Source organism: Equus asinus, chromosome 4 (genome assembly GCF_041296235.1).
Source record: "Equus asinus isolate D_3611 breed Donkey chromosome 4, EquAss-T2T_v2, whole genome shotgun sequence".
Lineage (NCBI taxonomy): Eukaryota > Metazoa > Chordata > Mammalia > Perissodactyla > Equidae > Equus > Equus asinus.
Genome location: NC_091793.1, coordinates 20,266,560 through 20,285,595, shown reverse-complemented (window position 1 = coordinate 20,285,595; position 19,036 = coordinate 20,266,560). Strand labels below are relative to the sequence as shown.

Below are 19,036 nucleotides of genomic sequence, written 5' to 3'. Positions count from 1 at the left end.
GGAGGCAGGCTCCACAGAAGCCCCTTCCCCTTTCCCAGGACAGGACTTGCCTGACAGAACATGGCATCCGGTGGGTGCTGCAAACAAATGCCCTGGTCCCACAGAAATGCGTGAAGGGGCAGGAGGAAGCTGGCAGAGCCTTTCTGCTGACTCAACAATGGGGTGCCTGCCCTCGTGCCAGGAGCTGACCCACAGGGTATTTCTAGTACAGCCAAGCTCTGAGAGTGACAGCTGGCCCCAGGCTTCCTGCTGTACTGCTAGGAGGGATGACACAGCTGGTCACCAGCCCTCACCTCCGGCCAGCAAAGCCCACTGCCTCCATTTTCCTGATGCAGCTGGCTTGGCCGAGTCCAGCACCCCCAACCTTCCACACGCTGGTGGGAAGGAAGGCAGCTGTCCCTTAAAGGTCACTCTTACCAGCAACTGGCAGCTACCCCAGGCCAGCCTCTTCCTCTGTTACTTTATGGAGCCACCAAGCTCAGCCAGCCCAGATCTCAACCCCTAAGTCCTGCCATTAAAGGGGGGTCATCATCTCCAGAAGTGATTTGGGGTGAGGAAAGACAGCTGTCCCAGCTATGGCAACTCAGTGACCTTGCATCTTTGAGACAAGGGTAGCTCCTCCCCAACTGACCCTGCCATTGTTTATTAAAGGTCTTTGCTGTCACTGAGAGGCACAAGTCCATGGGGACTGTGGGAGTTCAGGGGTAGCTCCAGGAGGAGGAGCAGGGCCAGGACAGTGGGGGAGGGATAATCTGGCAGGGCACAGACTTGACTCCTCAGCATCTCCAGAAGCTGCTGCTGTCTTCACGGCCAGTTGCACCACCTTCTTGAGGGCTGGGCAGGGTCCACGGTCAGGCCCCAGGGCTAGCTGCTGGTCCACCAGGAGAGAAGGCCCAGGCCCGGCTCACTGATGGATCCCTGCCGGGGGAGAGAACAGGCACAGTTCAGCCACCTGCAGAGCGTAAGCCAACTCGGACAGGAGGCAGACGGGGCCCTTCCTTCTGGGCACCCAGCAGGCCCAACCGAGGCAAAGGGAAGGGTGGGGCACACACCAGCCCAGAGGCTTTGGGGAAAACCAGGAGCCACACCAGTGTTCCCAGCTGGCAGATGGGCGCACACAGCCCACCCTCCCCTCTTGCTCCAACCTCTCCTGAGGCCTGTAAGGAAAGCACTGGTTTTCTGAGGGCACAGCCCCTGGCCCCAAGACCTCAGCGGGCTCAGGTACCCTTCCTTGCCTCCAGGCCTGCCCAGACACAGGCACCGGCAAGCCAGTCCTACACATGGCCTCCTAAGCTGCCACAAAGGCCTAGTGACCCTGAGCCCCAGCCTCTACATGCAGAAGTGATGCCCCGGGCAACCAATTTCTGACAAAGCACAGCTGCCCTAAAAGCAAACAACTGGGGCCCACATTACCCCAGTAAACTCTGCTAGTAGCCCCGAAACCCTACTTTCATCATGTGTCATTGTCTGGCTTCATGAGGATAAGAGACAAAAGGAACCCAAGTTAGACCTGGCCAGCCACAGCATCCCTGCCGCCTCAGGCCCATGCCCTGAGGGTCACCCCCCTGCAGCCCCCCTTGCTCTCAGGGCTTTGACTCAGTCCCAAGCCCCTTCCTTGGTTTCCTACTCCCTCAGCCCCATTTATCAGTGGCCTTGTCATCCACATGGGGCTCTGTCCCTTTTGCAGCCAGGAGTCTGACTCACCCACCCTCCCCAACAGCCATGGCAGCTTCATCACCTCACTCCAAGGATCACTGCCCCAGCCTAGAGAAACCGAGGCTCCCCAGGGAGAAGCAACCACCCAAGACCACACAACGGGGACCTGCACCCTGACCCACTGGGGGGCGGTCTAGGAGCGGAACCCCAAGTCAACACCCAGGGAAGCAGCTCCCTGCCGCTCCACTGCTGGGCTCTCCCACCACAGTTCCCCATGGTCTGGGCAGCAGCCTCAGGCCATCTCACCACAAGCGTGTACGGAGCCTCCTTCTTTGGCAGCTCCTCACTGGAAGAGGTGGCCTCGGCCGAGCTGGGCCCAGTGGGGGACGTGTCTACAAAGCTCTCGTCTACCACCCGGAAGCGGATCTCCTCGCCGGTGTCCATGTACAGGTCATGTGCTCCTTCCTCTGTCTCGTACTCCCACACCCACACCTGCTCGGTGTCATCGCTGGGTGGGGCCCAGGGTCAAGGCAACAACCAGGCCACAGGGGAGCCCCTGAGGGTGGGGGGGTCCTCCCACAGCCCCCATCCCCAGGAAAATCAGTCCCAGGTTGAGACCACTTTGGCTGGGAAGTCACAGGAAGAGCAGGCCCGGCCCCATGTGTAAGAGGCGAGGCGGGCAGGGCCCGTGCCCCACAGTGAGGAGCAGGAGCTCCGGTGCCAGGACCCAGGCTGGGAACAGGGGCCCCCAGCCAGGCACCCACACGCGTCCTCAGCACATCGGAACAGGAAGGGGGCTCGAGAGTGGAGCACAAGTTCCGCCTCTCAAGACAGAATGACCAGGGCCTTTTGCTGCCCAGGGTCCCCACCCTGCCGGGTATCCTCTCAGAGGCCCACTGCCAAGTTCAGACCTCTGCTCAGAACCACCAGCTGTGACCCGGGGCCAGGCCCAAGCTCTCAGGGTCCCCATCTGTAAAACAGGGCTGTGGCGAGACGATGATAAAACAGCACCCGGGACAGTGGTTCCCACAGGACCCAGTCGGCCTCAGTACCAGCTACAGCCGTCCAATGCTCTCTGCACAGTGTGATTCCACACCCTTTCCATCCACCCCTCGTGGCACTGACCAGCAGGCGGCATGCGGACTTTCCCAGTTTTCAAGAGGACGGTGGTAGGATAGGTCACTTGCCCAGACACCCACAGCCAGCAAGAGGACCAGCAGGTTTTCTGACAAATTCTAGAATCACACGCAGACCCTGCCCCAGGCCCTGCACAGGCCCAGCAGAGCTGTCTGCCAAACTAGCTGGACCACCCCTTGGCTCCCCGAAGTCTGCGGGAGCCACGCTGCCCGCTAGTGGCCGCCTCGCCCGTGGGTCCTGCCTCTCTCCTCTGTGCCAGGTTCTGTGCTGGGCACTGCAGGTCCAGTCATGACAGGACGGGGTCCTCCCGTGAGCAGTCTCAGTGAGGACCCACAGAAACAGACAACTCCAGTGCAGCCAGCTGAGGGCTAGGATGGGGACAAGGGGGAGCTCAGCAGTGGGAAACTACCCGCCAGGGCCCACACAGTCAAGCTCTCAAATGCTGGCCTGTGCTTCCATTTGCCCATCAGGGAGGAGGGGCAGGAGCCAGTCAGGGAAACCTCTCGAGGGAGGCGATCTTTAAGATGATTCCTGCAGGGACAACCTAAGCAGAGTGAACCAGAAGCGAACAGCACCCCGCCTACAGGGCACGAACAACACACCAGAGCCTGACAGCCCAGACAGAGACACGGGTGGGAGGACGCCATGGCCAGCGCAGGACGCACAGGCAGGAGGGGTGGGCACAGAGGCCAGCAGCATCGGACCAGAGGGCAGGGCCACCCCAAGGAGTGGGGACCGTCCTATGGGGAGGCCTGCGCTCCTCCATGACCCACTTTAACGGTGTGAGGATACAACTTGGCTGGCTGCTGCAGCGACTCCGGGGGGATGAGAATGTCATCGAAGAATCCTAGAGAGACTGGAAAAAACAAAGATGACAGCATGGGATGGGGGCTCACAGCAGACAGTTAAACGAGGGGTCTGGACACCCGCCAGGCAAGCCCCTTACCCTGTGCTGCCCATGGGGCAGGTGTCACCATGGAAATCTGGGTGCCTCCCCCACCTCAGAGCCCCACACCTCTGCCTGTGCCACTCACACAGCCGGAGCAGCCACCAAAACCTGAGGTGGACACCACACACAGCAGGGACCAGTGGGTGCTGAAGACGCTGGGTCACTTCCAGCAGCTCCAGCGCCCACCCTGGGGTCCTGAGCTGCGGCCTCCGGTGAAGCCCACAGCTGGCCGATGTCCCCCTGTTACACGAACGCAGAAGGGAGCCGAGTATTCCCCTCACTCACAAGCTTCTCTGGCACCACGAGGAGCTTCTGCTTCTGTATCTGACCCGTCTCCTGACCACGCGGCCCAGCACAGAAGCTAATAGGAGGCCGGCCTGGCCACCTGCCCGCAACGCGCTCCCAGGCCTCGTCTGGGGAGGCAGGGCCGCCATTACCGTGCACTCCCTCCGGGCTGCAGCCTTTGATCTTTCCGATGAGAATCTCGTCCAGGAACGGATGGAACACCACGTAACGAAAGTGCACTGGAAATGGAGAAGGCACATCAGTGACGAGCAGGCACACGAGGAATGGCTGCTCTGACCTTCACACGCCAGCACACTGACCCAGAGGCCCCCTGGCTGCTCCAGGAGCCTGCCCTGCTGTTCACCGAGTCCCCCTGCAGGCCTAGACCCATCGGCTGAGCTGGAGGGACCCTCACCCCGTCCCCTGCAAGGCCATAGCTCCGGCCCCATAAGAGGCCAGCAGTGGGGCCCTGGAACTGGAGGGTGGCTCCCAAATCCATCAGAAAAGTCAGGGGCCGGCTCTGTGGCCGAGTGGTTAAGTTCGCACGTTCTGCTGCGGCGGCCCAGGGTTCGGATCCTGGGCATGGACATGGCACTGCTGGTCAGGCCACACTGAGGCGGCATCCCACATTCCACAACTAGAAGGACGTGCAGCTAAGATATACAACTGTGTACAGGAGGGATTTGGGGAGATAAAAGCAGAAAAGAAAAAAAAAAAAAAGATTGGCAACAGTTGTTAGCCCAGGTGCCAATCTTTGGGGGGGGCAAAAAAAAAGGAAAAGTCACAGCTGAGTTCAGATTCTGGGCCACTGATGACTCCAACATCAATTCCAACCTTCCTCCGGGTTCTCTCCTTTAAATTCCAAAAAGGGCAGAAGCAACTGGCAAAGGGAGCCAGGTTTGGAAACAAGTCCCTGACTCGCGCCGACTGGCGGAGTTTGCCCCGGGCAGAGCTCTGACCTGGAACAGGGTGCTACAAATGCCCTGAAATTAAGGTGGGGGGAGGCAGAGCCGGTAACCCAGCAAAAATGCCTCCAGGGGTTCTCAGGCCCTGCCCTAGGTGGTCCCCACTCACCAGACCTCAAGGTAAACATCAGGTAGGGCCTGTGCCCACATCACAGACTCTGACCCCAGAGCCTGGCAGAAGCCATCACCTCATCATTCCTGCCTCTTGCTTAGAGCCCCGCAGGGGATGTCCACCTCTGGTCTGAACACCGCCAGGGCTAGAAAATGACCATGAGGCTTCCCCCTGCTGGTCGCCAAGTGCCCACCATGATCCGCCTGTGTCAGCTGTCATGCTTCCCCACTGTAAGGATGAGGAAGCGGCTTAGAGGCTGCGTAACCTGCTCACAGCCACACAGCTCTTCTGCCCTGCTGTGCGATGAGGAGACTCCAAGTCTTTCTGGACCACCAGACAGAGCCATGGGGTTGAATCTGCCTTCCTCAAACAGGTTTAATCCCCAAACAAAGGCTTCTGCCACCAGTACCCTCAGCTACCTAGTCTGCCAGCCTTGCCCCAAGGACAGCAGAGCCCACCTGGCCCCCAGCTCCCTGCCAGGCTGCTTCCCCGTGAAAGGAGAGGGGGCAATTGGTGGCCCCTCCCTCCCTGTGAGGATGGAAAACCCCTGTCCCCCATATGACCCGACATCAGTTCAGTTTAATAAAGTCCCAGGAGCCTCCACCGGGGCTGGGCCGGGTTTGATTTGGGCACTGGGCTTCCGAGGGCAGGACACACATGATCCTGCGCCCAGGGAGCTCCAGCCTGGAACCACCACATCCAAAAGGAAATGGTGAGCAACCCAAGTGTCATTGACAGATGAGCAGATAAACAAAATGTCATATATCCCAACAAGGGAATATTACTCAGCCCCAAAAACGAATGAAGTACTGATTTATGTGACAACATGGATGAACTTTGAAAACATTATGCTCAGTGAAAGAAACCAGACACAAAAGGCCACATATTATATGATTCTATTTATATGAAATGTCCAGAACAGGCAAATCCTGAGACTGAGAACAGAGCAGCGGCTGCCAGGGGCTGGGTGGAGCGGGGAATGAGTGACTGCTAATGGGCTTTCTTTTTGGGGTGATGAAAATGTTCTGGAATGGGATAGTGGTGGTGGTTGCACAGCTCTGTGGATATACTAAAAGCCACTGAAGTGCATGCTTTAAAGGGTGACTAGTACTGTATGCGAATTACATCACAACTGAAAAGCAAAAAGGAGGCCACAGAGCAGCTGGAGGGCCGGTCAGGACAGCACCGTGTTGGGGCCACCTCCCAGGAGCCCCACCTGAAGTCCTGCGGATGTTTAACCTGCAGATGGGAAGCCTGGAGAGTCAAAAAGGATGAGGCTGAAGGACGAGCAAGAAAACGAAAGACCTCAGGGTCAGCCCCGTGGCCAAGTGGTTGAAGTTCCGTGTGCTCCTACTTCACTGTGGCCATGCTGTAGAGGCGTCCCACATACAAAGTGGAGGAGGATTAGCATAGCTATTAGCTCAGGGCTAATCTTCCTCAAGCAAAATAAATAAACAAGTAACAGGAAGACCTGCTCCTAGTTGGAGGCGTCAGCAAAATTTGTGGCAGGATAAGGAGCACTGCCTCCAGACACAGTGGGTTTCTACAAAGGACAGATACCATATGATGCCACTAATTCGGAGTCACAGACAGAAAGTAGAGGGGGGCGGGGCCAGGGCCTGGGGGGAGGAAGAGAGCAAGTTAGTGTCCAGTGGGTACAGTTTCTGTTTGGGAAGAGAAAAAGTTCTGGAGAGGGAGGGTGACGGTTGCACAGCAATGTGAACGTACTTAATGCCCCTGGACTGCACACTTCAAAACAGTTCAAGTGGTAAATTTTATGTTGTATTCATTTTATCACAACTTAAAAAAAAATAGCAAAGAACAAAGCAAACGTTGGGCATGGAGACAGGCTGCTCCGGAGCTCAGAGCAGGCCCCCATCCAGCCCGGGGCGGGGGTGGCGGGCGGGTTGATGGGGGCTTCTCAGGGGAGGCCAGGTCCAGCCGGCCGGGAGGGCACGGGGAACGTGGGGCTGGTGCCAGCAAAAGTGCTCTAGGTGACAAGGGGTAAGGTGGCCAATTGGGGCCAGCATCACAAATCACAAAGGCCAACATGGCGAGAGCACCTACTGCATGCGAGGCGCCAGACCAAAGGCTTCGTGTGGTTTTCCTCGTTTACGCCTCACCATCATTTTATGAGGTAGGTACCATCATTACACGATTTTCCCGGATGTGGAACCTGAGTCTTAGGGAGGGAAAGCAATCTGGCTTGGGCAGAAGCAGAAGGAAGGAGGCAACCGGCGAAGGAATAATCCTCAAAGCAAAGGCAGGGGCAGGTGCTGAGCCCCTCCCTCAGCACCCCCTCGGCCACAGCCCTGGGGGGGTGGGGCTGGGAGAGAGGGGGAACCCTGAAGCGGGGCCATGGACCCCCTCCACACAGCGACAGCTCGCCCGGCACGGTGCGCCACGGGCCATGAGGAGCGTTACAGCTGCAGGTGTTATCCCACTTTACAGACAAGGAAACTGAGGCGAGACAGGTAGAGCTACCTACCCAAGGTCCCCATCCGGGGGTCCAGAGCCAGAATTCAAAGCCGGGTCCATGTGACGTGTGTCACCCAGTGCTCTGATGCTCGCACCTTGTTCCCAAGAACTCAGGGGACCCGGCTGAGCGGAGGTGGGCGACAATGGAAACCAACAGTGAAGTCTTAAAACAAGTGGAAGAAACAACCAAATGAATGGACAGAACTTCCTCAAATTTACCTTTTTTCTCCTAGTTTTTTTTTTGAAGATTTATTTATTTTTCCTTTTTTCTCCCCAAAGCCCCCCAGTTGTTTATTATTAGTTGTGGGCCCTTCTAGTTGTGGCATGTGGGACGCCGCCTCAGTGTGGCCTGATGAGCGGTGCCATGTCCATGCCCAGGATCCGAACTGGTGAAACCCTGGGCCGCCGAAGTGGAGCACACGAACTTAACCACTCAGCCACTCTCCCAGTTTTTTTGGAAGTTCTGGTACCTCTCACCACTTGTCTCCTGGACAACCAAGGCCCTGTCCGAAGGCCGAGACCAGGCTCAGATCGACGGACGGCGTCCTGCTCTGTAAGCAGAGGCCCTCGTGGGCTGGTTTCCACATCCGCGTCTTAGGTTTCTGCTCGTGAAACTGCTCCCCGTCCGTACAAACAGCCTGTTTCTCAGGGCTCTCTGCAGAGCACAAGAGCATCCATGGGAACTAATGAAGTCTCTGGATTCCCGGATAGGGACACCAGGCACTTGACACCTCTGTGCCAAGAGGCTGACCGGGATGGGCTAGGGCAAGGCTCCTCCAACGTGGCCTTGCGTAAGACTCACCTGGCTCCTTGTTAAAACACAGTCTGCGGGGCCCCACCCCGAGTGTGCCAGAGTGACTGGCAGGTCTGGAGAGGCGAGCGAGTGCTTAGCTGGTGGCAGGCCACGGGTCTACACTGACTAGCCCAGAACCACCCCAGCGGGCCCCCTTGCCCTCTGCTTCAGATCTGGCTGGCTCCAGGCAGGAGAGGGAAGAAGGTCCCACGCCCTCTACTCCTCCTCCTTCCAGGTCCGCTCACCAGCCCTCCCCTTCTGGGGTGCACACCCCTTTGCAAAGTGACCACAGTTCCTCTCATCAAGAGGCAGAGCCTCTTCTCCAGCTCCTGACTCTGGCCTTGGCAGTGCGACCTGCTTTGGCCAAGGGGATATAAGCAGAGGCTTGAGAGCCACTCGCGCTCTGGCGCCCGGCTGCACTTGGGGGCCCAGGTGCCCCGTCTAGCTGACTGAAAGGTGAGACCATCTGGAGCAGAGACAAGCCATCCCAGCTGAGGCCCCAACCAACCAGTCTGCCAACCACCAGACGTGTGAGGCCACCCTACACCTTCCAGCTCTGGCCAAGCCAGCCCAGAAGAACCCCACCTTGCTGACCCACAGAATCAGGAGAAACAATCCAAATCGATGAGCCACCGAGCACTCACGATGTGCCAAGGTCCTGTCCTAAGAGCTTGGCACATATTGACTTATAATCCTCACAACAGTCCTGTCATGTAAGACCGGTTAACCGCATTTTACAGGCGAGGAAACAGAGGCACAGAGAGGTTACGTATTCTCCTCAGGACACACAGCAAATAAGTGGCAGAGGCCTCACTTTTAACCATTATGTCCTAGTGCCCCTCAAAGCCCCCAACCCCCAACCAGCCTCCTCCCCAGGAAGGGCAGCTGCGCTCCCCTCTGTTCTCTACACTTCTAACCTAGCAATGATCACTCCAAGTGTCTTCGACTATCTGGCCATCCTCCTCATCAGACTGAGCAGCCTGAGGGCCAGGCAGAGCACGGCTTAGTAACAGACGAGACCAAACGGGGCTCAGACACACAGCCACAATCTGAGAGCCGGAGAGGCCTTGAGAACCACCTTGTCCGCCTCCCGTTTCTTAGAGATAGGAAACCGGGACCAGAGAAGGGGAGGTTCTGCCCATCGTGCCCATCTGCCAGTCGGTTCCTGGCAGAGCTGGGACTAGGCCCCAGGCCTCCCAACCCTCAGACCAGGACTCCCACCACCGAAAACCGAGCCCCAAGAGACCCAATGCCCCAGGAGGAGAGGGCACCCACCTTTGGTGTGTGATGCGCCATCCCCCGGGAACACGTAGGCATCCTCCAGCTTGGTGATGTCGAACAGACAGATGCAGAGTCCCACGTTGTACACGACCTGTGTGCGTCCGTGTACACACACAGTGACCCTGGGGCCCAGCTCCCAGGCATCTCTCCTGACCCCTCAGCACCACAGGGCATGTCCGACTATCCCTGCTCTATGGCGGGAAGCAAGTTGGGGCACTGCCTGAGGTGACCACGGGAAAGGAACCCCGGAAGGATGTGGAGCTCTGGGAAGCAGGGCCTTTGGTGACAAGGCAGATCCAGGTTATGCCAGCTCCACCACTCACTGTGCGACCTCCAAGGTCACTTCTCTGAGCCTCAGTTTCCCCATCTGCAAAAATGGACACACCAGGCCGCAGGGTTGTTAAATAAAGAGGGAGAATGGGTGTGAAGCCCCTATGCCAGCACCTGGCTCACATGCTGGAAACAGTAATAATCACCGATCAAGGATCACTAGTATTACTAGTATGGATCAGCGGTAGGGGAAGCCCTGGTTAAACCGACACTTTCCAACGGCCCCAATGCCCTGCTGGAGCCCACAGCTCAGTGAGCGCCAGAACCACAGCTAATCGCCATTCTGCTCACAAAGTCTCAGACACACAGATGTGGCCACAGGGACCGAGGCTGGCAGAGGGACACATGGCCAAGGCCCTAAGACTGGGCAGAGAACATCGCATGCCCCATCCCCACGCCGTGGTGCTCCAAACGGCTGGCTACTTGGTGTCTGCTTATCTGCCACCAGCGTCATCACCTCCGAATTAGAGACCTCGAAGGACTGTTCAAGGATGAGCAAGAAGCTCAGGGAACTCAGAGTCCTGGCCAGACCTTCCAGCGGGCCTTGGAAGCACAAAGAGATCTGTGCCCTTGGCTGGACCTTGGGCCTCTTCTGTGCAGCCTCCTCTCAAATGACTCGGTGACTCAAACACAGAAAGACTTGTCTAACAGTTCACTGAAGGACCTGTGCCCCAAAGGAACTGCACTCCCTTAGACTTTTCACACCTTCTCTCTCCACGATGTTCACACTTCGTCCCCCCAGAGACCCCCTGACCTTCTACCTAACAAAGTAACCAGAAGCCATCCACTAAGGACTCCATGAGTTCTCTCCACCAACTCTCCTGATCTGGACACCCTCCTTCTGTGACCTCAGCTTGTATGGAAAGGACTTGCCTCCTGCCGGCTCCTTCTCAGCCTATCACCTCCTGCTGTTTACGGATGAAGACCACTACCCCCATGAAGCCCTGCAGGCCCTGTGAGGCCTGGCTCCCACCACCTTTCCAGCCTGCCCTCCTCTCCCTCCTTCTGCCCAGGCCACACCAGCCTCCTCCACGTCATAATGGTGTAACAGTCCCTCCTGCCACAGGGCCTTTGCACATGCTGTTTCCTCTGCCTGCACAGCTCTTCTCTCTGCCCAGCCCCCACCATCTCCCCAAAATGAATTCCCTAGTTAGATTTTCTTCACCATCAGATCTCAGCTGAAGCACAAGTGCCACCTCTCTAACAAAGCCACTTGTCTCACTCACTGTGGGTGAAGTTCCTTCATTCCACAAGCTTGTGAACACCTGTCCTTCATAGCATTTACCTCAGCTTGTCATCACACACAGCTGTGGGACCCTCTCATTCACATCTGCTTTCCCTACCACACTACAGGGCAGAATCTTGTCTGTTTCACCCACTCAATCAACAGACAATGATGGATCATCTACTCTGTGCCAGGCTTGGCTAAATATGGGGAAGAAGACAAACAAAGGTCCCTGCCCTCACGCAGAGGAAAGAGAAAAACAGTAACCAAATAAACAAATAAGAAAATAGAGTGTATATGTGCTAAGAAGGAAAGAGTGATATGACAGAGTCACTGAGGAGGCAGGCTAACTACAGAAAAGGCCGGGGGAAGGCCTCAGACGAGCTGGCACGAGGGTGTGCAGGCCTGGCCCGTAGAGGGTGCACATATATTTTTTTGCAGGTACGAATGGATAAGCCTCCTGTTGGTTAACTCTAAACTACCATCTATCTTCACAAAAACAACACAGGGTTGGACAGCAATTTTTATTTCCATTTTACAAATGGAAACTGAGGCCCAGAGTGGGTAAATGACTTGCCCAAGATTGCAAAGTAATTTGCAAGTGTAGAACCTAGCACTTTCCAGTTACGACGGCCTTTTCCAAACCCAACTTCTCTTAGATTCCCTCCAACACCCTTGTGGGTAAGGACTACCCCCATCCCATGCACGAGTGAAGAAACCGAGTTCTGAGATGTTAAGCTACTTGCCCAAGGCCAAGGCTTGGCACGACCAAGGCCAGGCCTGCAGCGGGCGGGTGGGCATATCGGGCCCTCCCGCGCCAAGGCCTTCCCGCCCCCCGTGAGCCCAGCACCTTGTTGGCCAACTTCTTGTTCAGCTCCTCGGCAATGGAGTCGTTGAGCTTCCTCTCAAACTGCCACGGGGGGATCCGCACGGTGTCCACCATCTCCACGAGGACGAACATCGCGGCCTGCGCTGGGGGCTCTGGGAACGGGAGGGTAGGTCACGCACCGGGGCCCGGGGCGGTGAGGATCCCCGGGCCCCCTCCGTCCCGTCCCAATCGCTGAGACCCCCGACCCCAGGCCGGTAGCGGAGCCTCATGGTAGTGCCTGGAGTACCCCATGCGCAGCACGCTCGGCTACCGCAAACCGAGGAAACTGAGGCTCAGCAAGCGGGCTCAGCACCAGGCTCGCCATCCAGCAAGTGGGTGAGCGGCCCCGCCCGCCACGCGCCACGCGCCGCCGCCACTCACCGCGCGCCTACACGCAGCCGCCGGTTACGAGACTTTCCCCGAGATTACGAATCCGGTCGCTTCCGGAGAACCGACCAATAAGAAGCCTCTGCCCGCCCTCCAACAAGGGGTGGGGCTGCCCATAGGTTCGTGGCGGAACCAGGTGGGCGGGGCCCTGGTGGGCGGGGCCTCCCCTTCCGCCCGCGAGGAGCGGTCAACCCTGGGACGACGCTTTCCGGTTGCTAGGCGACCTCGGAGCAATCCGGTCATCTCTCGCCTGGCGTGTGATATCTTCTTGTTGCTGGTCTCAGGCCGTCATGTGCCCCGCAGCCAGAGTGATCCTTTCAAAACACAAACACAATCTGCTTAGACCCTTCAGTGCTCTGGAGACGGGGAGAATTGACTGGAAAGGGGCAGGCGGGACATTTCTGGGGTGATAGAAATGTTCTGCGTCTTCTTAGACAGTTGTATACCATTTTCAAAACTCCTTGAATTCAACACTTAAGATCTTTGCATTTGCATCTCAACTGAAAAGTGATAATAAATTAGGACAGAATATCACCTCAGTAGCTCCTCAGTGAACTCATAATAAAGTCTAAAACCTTTGTGGTGGCTCACAGGGGGTCTTGCCGCTACGCAGGCCTCCAGCCCCGTCTTGTCCTCTCTCCGCCACGTTGCAGTCTCATTCATCTTCGGATAATAACTAACATGAGCTGAGGGAATTCAATAACTTGTCCAAGATCTCGGGCTGCTGAGAGATAGAAGAGGGCCCTGTCCAAACCTTTGCACTGCCCTGCCTCTAAAAGTCGGTGGGTTGTGGAAATACACTGTAGCGTGTTTTGACCGAACAAAAATTTGAAAACTTTAAGCTCTTTTTAAAAGAGCCTTGGGGTAGATGACAGGCACTCAGATATGCACAGTTCTTTAATTTGCTGATCTCTTTACAGAGATTTCTCTATGAGACTGACTGTGGTAATACTGAATTTGGCCTTCGTGGCATCCATACTTTTATTTATAGGTCTGTCTGTCTCTCCTAGGATTTGAGCTACTTGAAGACAAGGGAAAATGCTGCTTCAGCTTTTTGTCCCACAATCCCCTCACATCATTCCCAGGAGGCATTCAGTAAAAGTGTGTGGGAGATTATATTAATTCTTTCTCTCCAATATCGCTCAGATCCTCCCCCTTCATTTCATTCCCTGCTAAGGGCCTGGTTCAGGCTTCTTCATTGCTCCTCCAAAGCTTCACCACACGCCCCTGCTCCTGGCATCAGACTCTCGGTAGGCAACATCCACACTGTCACAGCCTCCCCTTCATGAACCTCCTTTGCCCACACAGCAAGACCTGGACTGAGCCCAGCCTTCCTCTCCAGCCTCACCTTCCTTCTGTTCTCCAAGCACTGGGAGCCTCAAGCTCCAAGGATGTGACACCAGACCTCTTTTTTTTTTTTTCGGTTGAGGAAAATTCACGCTGAACTAACATCTGTTGCCAATCTTCCTCTTTTTTTTTTTTTTGAGGAAGATTAGCCCTGAGCTAACATCTGCCACCAATCCTCCTCTTTTTGCTGAGGAAGACTGGCCCTGAGCTCACATCCATGCCCATCTTCCTCTACTTTCTATGTGGGACGCCTACCACAGCATGGCTTGCCAAGTGGTGCCATGTCCGCACCTGGAATCTGACCTGTTGAACCCTGGGCTGCCAAAGCAGAATGTGTGAACTTAACCACTGCACCACCAGGCTGGCCCCCTTCCTCTTTTTTTGCTTAAGGAAGATTTGCCCTGAGTTAACATCTGTTGCCAGTCTTCCTCTGTTTGGTTTGTGGGTACCCACCACAGCATGGCCACTGACAGACAAGTGGTGTAGGTCCGTGGCAGGAAACCAAACCCAGGCTGCAGAAGCAGAGCACACTGAACTTAACCACTAGGCCACCAGGCCAGCAAGATACTGAACCTCTTAATCTTAAATTCGAGTGCCTGATGTGCAGTAAGCCAATCACTGAGACATTGGCAAAAGCTTGGAGATGGAGAAAGGTTTATTTGAATTGGCAAGCGCAAGAAGACAAGACAGGAGGATAGGTTCTCTCAGATCCACCTTAATAGGAGAGAAAGCAGGAGGGTTTTATAGAGCTAAGGGGCTTGGGAGGAGGAGCTGCAGAGAAACAAAGGGGTAATCTGTGTTTCTTTCACTCCAGGTAAGCCCCTGGGCAATCCGACTTCTGGGCCTCAGCAGCAGCTGGGGGCTGGATATCTGGTGATCCTTGAAGGCATTCTTTTTCTTCTGTAAAGAAAGCTTATAAATCCTTGTGACCCTTGAGTCACCCCTCAGGTTAAATAAGAAAATAGCAAATTGACAAGATTCTTTGCATCTATGTCTGGTTGGGAACAAGTTCCCTGAGCTAACATCTATGCCAATCTTCCTTTATTTTTTTCAAGGTTTTATTTTTGTTATTATTATTTTTCCTTCTTCTCCCCAAAGCCCCTTAGTACATAGTTGTATATTTTAGTTGTGAGTCCTTCTAGTTGTGGCATGTAGGATGCCACCTCAGCATGGCTTCATGAGTGGTGTTAGGTCTGCGTCCAGGATCTGAACCAGCAAAACCCTGGGCCGCCAAAGCAGAGCACTCGAACCTAACCACTTGGCCACGGGGCTGGCCCCCATCTTCCTTTATTTGTATGTGGGATGCTGCCATAGTATGGCTTGATGAGCAGTGTGTAAGTCTGCACCTGGGATCCAAACCCATGAACCTTGGGCCGCTGAAGTGGAGTGCACAAACTTAACCACTACACCACTGGGCTGGCCCAAGTCATCACATTCTTACTGAATATTTACAGTAACCCTCAGGTACCCGGCTTCAGATAGAGCAAGCCCTTTTATAGCCCTGCCTTGAACACGTCTTTACCTGGAAAGCTCCTACTCATTCATCAGAACCCAAATACAATACCCTTTGTATTCATTCATTCAACGTTCTGTGTGCCCAGCTATTGGAGATTCAGTGGGGAAGAAGAACTGGGCCTCCGGCCTAGATTCAGCTCAGAAGGGTTGGGGGTAGGACAGAAGGAGAGAGAGAATTCGATGTTCTCATGGAATCAAAAGTATTTTAGCTGATTTATAGAGGAAATGAGAGTTGGTGAAATTGGAGACCTAGGCAGGATCCAGATCCCATTGCCTTATTATTATAATATTCTTTAACTTTTAATCCTCACAACAGCTGTATAAGGTGGGGGCTGTTATTATCATTATCTAATTTATCTCCTTATCATTTATCATTCTTGTTTATTTCGTCATCTCATTTTGCCTCATCTAAGGCAAAGAGAGGTTAAGTAGGTCATTCAAGGTCACACAGCTAATAAGTGGCAGAGCTGGGATTCAGGCTCCAGAACCTGTGATCCTAACCACTGGGACGTGCCACAACACTAGCCCAAGGGCAGCAAAGGGAAGCCTTAGAAGGTTAGGACAGGGAAATGACACAGTGACCCATCAGCTTGATGGACAGTGGACAGGAAGGGGCTGGGATGGAGACAAGAAGACCAAGAAACATGTTACTGGATGGCCCCTGCAAGAGAAGGCCCGAGCAAGCCTAGAGCCATGGAGAGCAAAGTTGGGCAGAGTCCAGAGGTCTCCAGGGGGTGGTCTTAGCCACAGGGTGGATGACCCGGGGAAGGAAGTGGGAGGAGCCAGCAGCTGAGGGCTTTAGCCACTGGCTGGGTGGTGGGCCTTTCAGTGAGATGGGAAACTGGAGGAGGGCCAGGCTGGGGGGATGGGACCAGCATCATAGAGTTCAGTATTTCGCGTTCCCAGCCTTCTTTGATGGTATTCAGCTCAGAGGATTGCAACATGGAGCTTTGGCAGGTTTGGTTTCCTTGTTAGTAAAAACAGGGACCAGGCTTCTTTATTAATTCTCTGCCTCGTTCTGTGGAAGTGAGGTGGCTTACAAAAACACACAAAGACTTCGTCTGCAAGCTCCTTGACAGCGAGGACGTCTCTGTCATGTCCCGCCTCATCCTCTGGGCCTAGCCCTGTGCCTGGCACACGGTCAGGGCTAGTAAATATGTGTTATTTGAATGAACAAAAGGATAGCAAAAATACTGCTAAAAGTATGGGAGTGAGGGAGAAATAAGGGTTGGAAACTAACCCAGGAGGAGGAGGAGAGTGATATGGGTGGGTGAGGGCATGGAGTTCCCATGCCGCGGTGCACCAGCTGAGCAACCGGGGCGAAGCCGGTGAAGGGCTCAGGGCCTCGGCTGCCTCTCTGCAAAATGGAGGTAATAATGAACCGATCTCAAATGATTGTCCATCAGTGGAGGACTGGATAAAAAATATACATTATATCACACAATGGAATAATATGAAGCCATAAAAAAGGATGAGAATGCTCTTTCCATATTGATATAGAATGATGTTCAGGATACATCATTAAGTATAAAAATGCAGGGCAGGGCACAGAGCAGTATGAGTGGGATGTTAGCATTTGTGTAAAAAAAGGAGAAAAATAATACTTTGCACGTATGTGTGCCTGCTCTGGGCAAGCATGCAAGCCACAGATTATGTTGGTTGTTTCCGGGGCAAGGAACCGACTGGCTGAGGAGTGCACGAGAGGGCCGGGGGCAGGAGGGAGAATGTTTTACCAAACGTCCTTTGGAATCTTTGGTGTTTGAGATCATGAGAATGTATTACCTATTGAAAAATGAGTGGAATTTAAATTTAAAAAAGCAATTAAGATTTTTTCACATCTTAAAAAAAACTCTCTCTCCGCCCCCTTTCCCTCCAGCTAGTGCCCCATTTTCTGCTCCCTTTACCAGCAAAACTGCTTGAAAGAGTCGTCTGCATTTGCTCTTTCCAAATCTTCTCTTCTTGTCCTCTCTTCAACCTGCTCCAGTCAGGGTTTTGGCCCTACCTCTCAGCCCAAACTGCTTTCTCAAGGTCACTAATGGCCTCCACATTGCCAAACCCAGTGGTAATTCTCAGTCCTCATCAGCAGCATTTGTCCCAGCTGATGACTCCCTCCTCCTTCACACACTCTTTCTACAGGGCTTCCAGGAGCCCATGCTCACCCGGGTCCTCCTTCCACCTCACAGACTCCTGCTCCTACCTCTGAATATTAATGGGCCTCAGGGATCCCCTTTCTGCAGTCTATGCGCATGCCTGGTGACCTCCTGGGACCTCCTGGGACCTCCTGGCCTTGAGCAGCATCCATCTGCCAATGGCTCCCACCTGTCCATCTCCAGCCAGCCCTCTCCCCACGCACCAGATTCATTCGTCCACCTGCCTGTTCCACGTCTCCATTTGGCAACCCAAGCTTAACCTGAGATGCTGTTAAAATGTTGCTCTGAACGGCATACAATTTAAAACTTATAAATTGTTTATTTCTGGAATTTTCCACTTAATATTTTCAGATTGTGGTTGACCAATTAGCTGAAACCATGGAAAGCGAAACCACAAGTAAGGGGGCCCGTTGTACATTGCGGAATTTTGATGGTTTCGGCCCTTTCAAAGCACCTTAATCTGTTAATAAACAAAAACTCAATCCAGAAAAAAAGAAAATGTTGTTCTGAAATTCTCAGTCCTGGGGCTGGCGCCGTAGCCAAGTGGTTAAGTTCGTGCGCTCTGCTGCAGGTGGCCCAGTGTTTCGTTGGTTCGAATCCTGGGCGTGAACATGGCACCACTCATCAAACCACGCTGAGGCAGTGTCCCACATGCCACAACGAGAAGGACCCACAACGAAGAATATACAACTATGTACCGGGAGTCTTTGAGGAGAAAAAGGAAAAAAATAAAAATCTTAAAAAAAAAAAAAAAAAGAAATTCTCAGTCTTCCCGTCTGGACGCTGCAATGCTCCATCTCACTGAGGGGAAGAGCCAGTCCTTGGGACCGCCTTCATAGCCCTTGGGGGTCCCCCGCCCATTACCCCTCCTACCGCATGCCCCACTCCTCTGCCTGGTGGCTGTTTCTGACACCCCAAGCACACTCCCCACTCAAGGCCTCTGCCTGCCACTGTTCCCTCTCCCTGGAACATTCTTCCTCTCAGCGCTTTCATGTCTTCATCTTTCACTGTAACCACGGGCCTCCGAGACCAGTTCAACTGACCCCATCTCTTATCAACAGAGTGAGTGAGTATTGCCTTCCAGAAAATCTGCAAAGTCACGTAGCCAGGGCATGTGTAAAAGAAGAAATCGTGACCTGAAACGACCTCAGAACTGAAAATCTTTCTCCCCATGGAACCCAAGGCCCGGGACACAACCAGAACTCGAAAGTTGGACACTTATCAGAAGCAAGGGGACCCTCATTCAGGAAGATCCGGGGTTAAACTTCTTTCCCCACCTTACCATCAATGTTTAAAACCTTACCATAAATGCTTGAAGCCTACCAATCAAATCTGTCCCACCCTGGGGCCTGCCCAGTGGCGCAGCGGTTAAGTGCGCACGTTCCACTTCTGCGGCCTGGGGTTCACCAGTTCAGATCCCGGGTGCAGACATGGCACCGCTTGGCAAGCCATGCTGTGGTAGGCGTCCCACATAGAAAGTAGAGGAAGATGGGCATGGATGTGAGCTCAGGGCCAGTCTTCCTCAGCAAAAGGAGGAGGATTGGCAGCAGATGTTAGC

General features: G+C 54.4%; 1 protein-coding gene across 2 annotated transcripts; it reads right to left on the bottom strand.

Annotated features, from left to right (window-relative positions):
* Window positions 1-599: 599 nt before the first annotated feature.
* POLR3H (RNA polymerase III subunit H) lies at window positions 600-12,593 on the bottom strand. Of its 2 annotated transcripts, none has more exons than XM_014864388.3 (7): window positions 12,461-12,593; window positions 12,062-12,192; window positions 9,651-9,747; window positions 4,180-4,266; window positions 3,586-3,649; window positions 1,963-2,164; window positions 600-918 (listed from the first exon to the last, which is right to left on the bottom strand). In XM_014864388.3, exons 2-7 carry the CDS (start codon window positions 12,170-12,172, stop codon window positions 865-867), a joined length of 615 nt encoding a protein of 204 aa, XP_014719874.1. In that variant the 5' UTR covers window positions 12,173-12,192; window positions 12,461-12,593; the 3' UTR covers window positions 600-864. The 2 variants fall into 2 exon arrangements, with proteins under 2 accessions (XP_014719874.1, XP_044634992.1); XM_044779057.2 differs by having other exon boundaries at window positions 12,327-12,471.
* Between the last annotated feature and the right edge of the window lie 6,443 nt (window positions 12,594-19,036).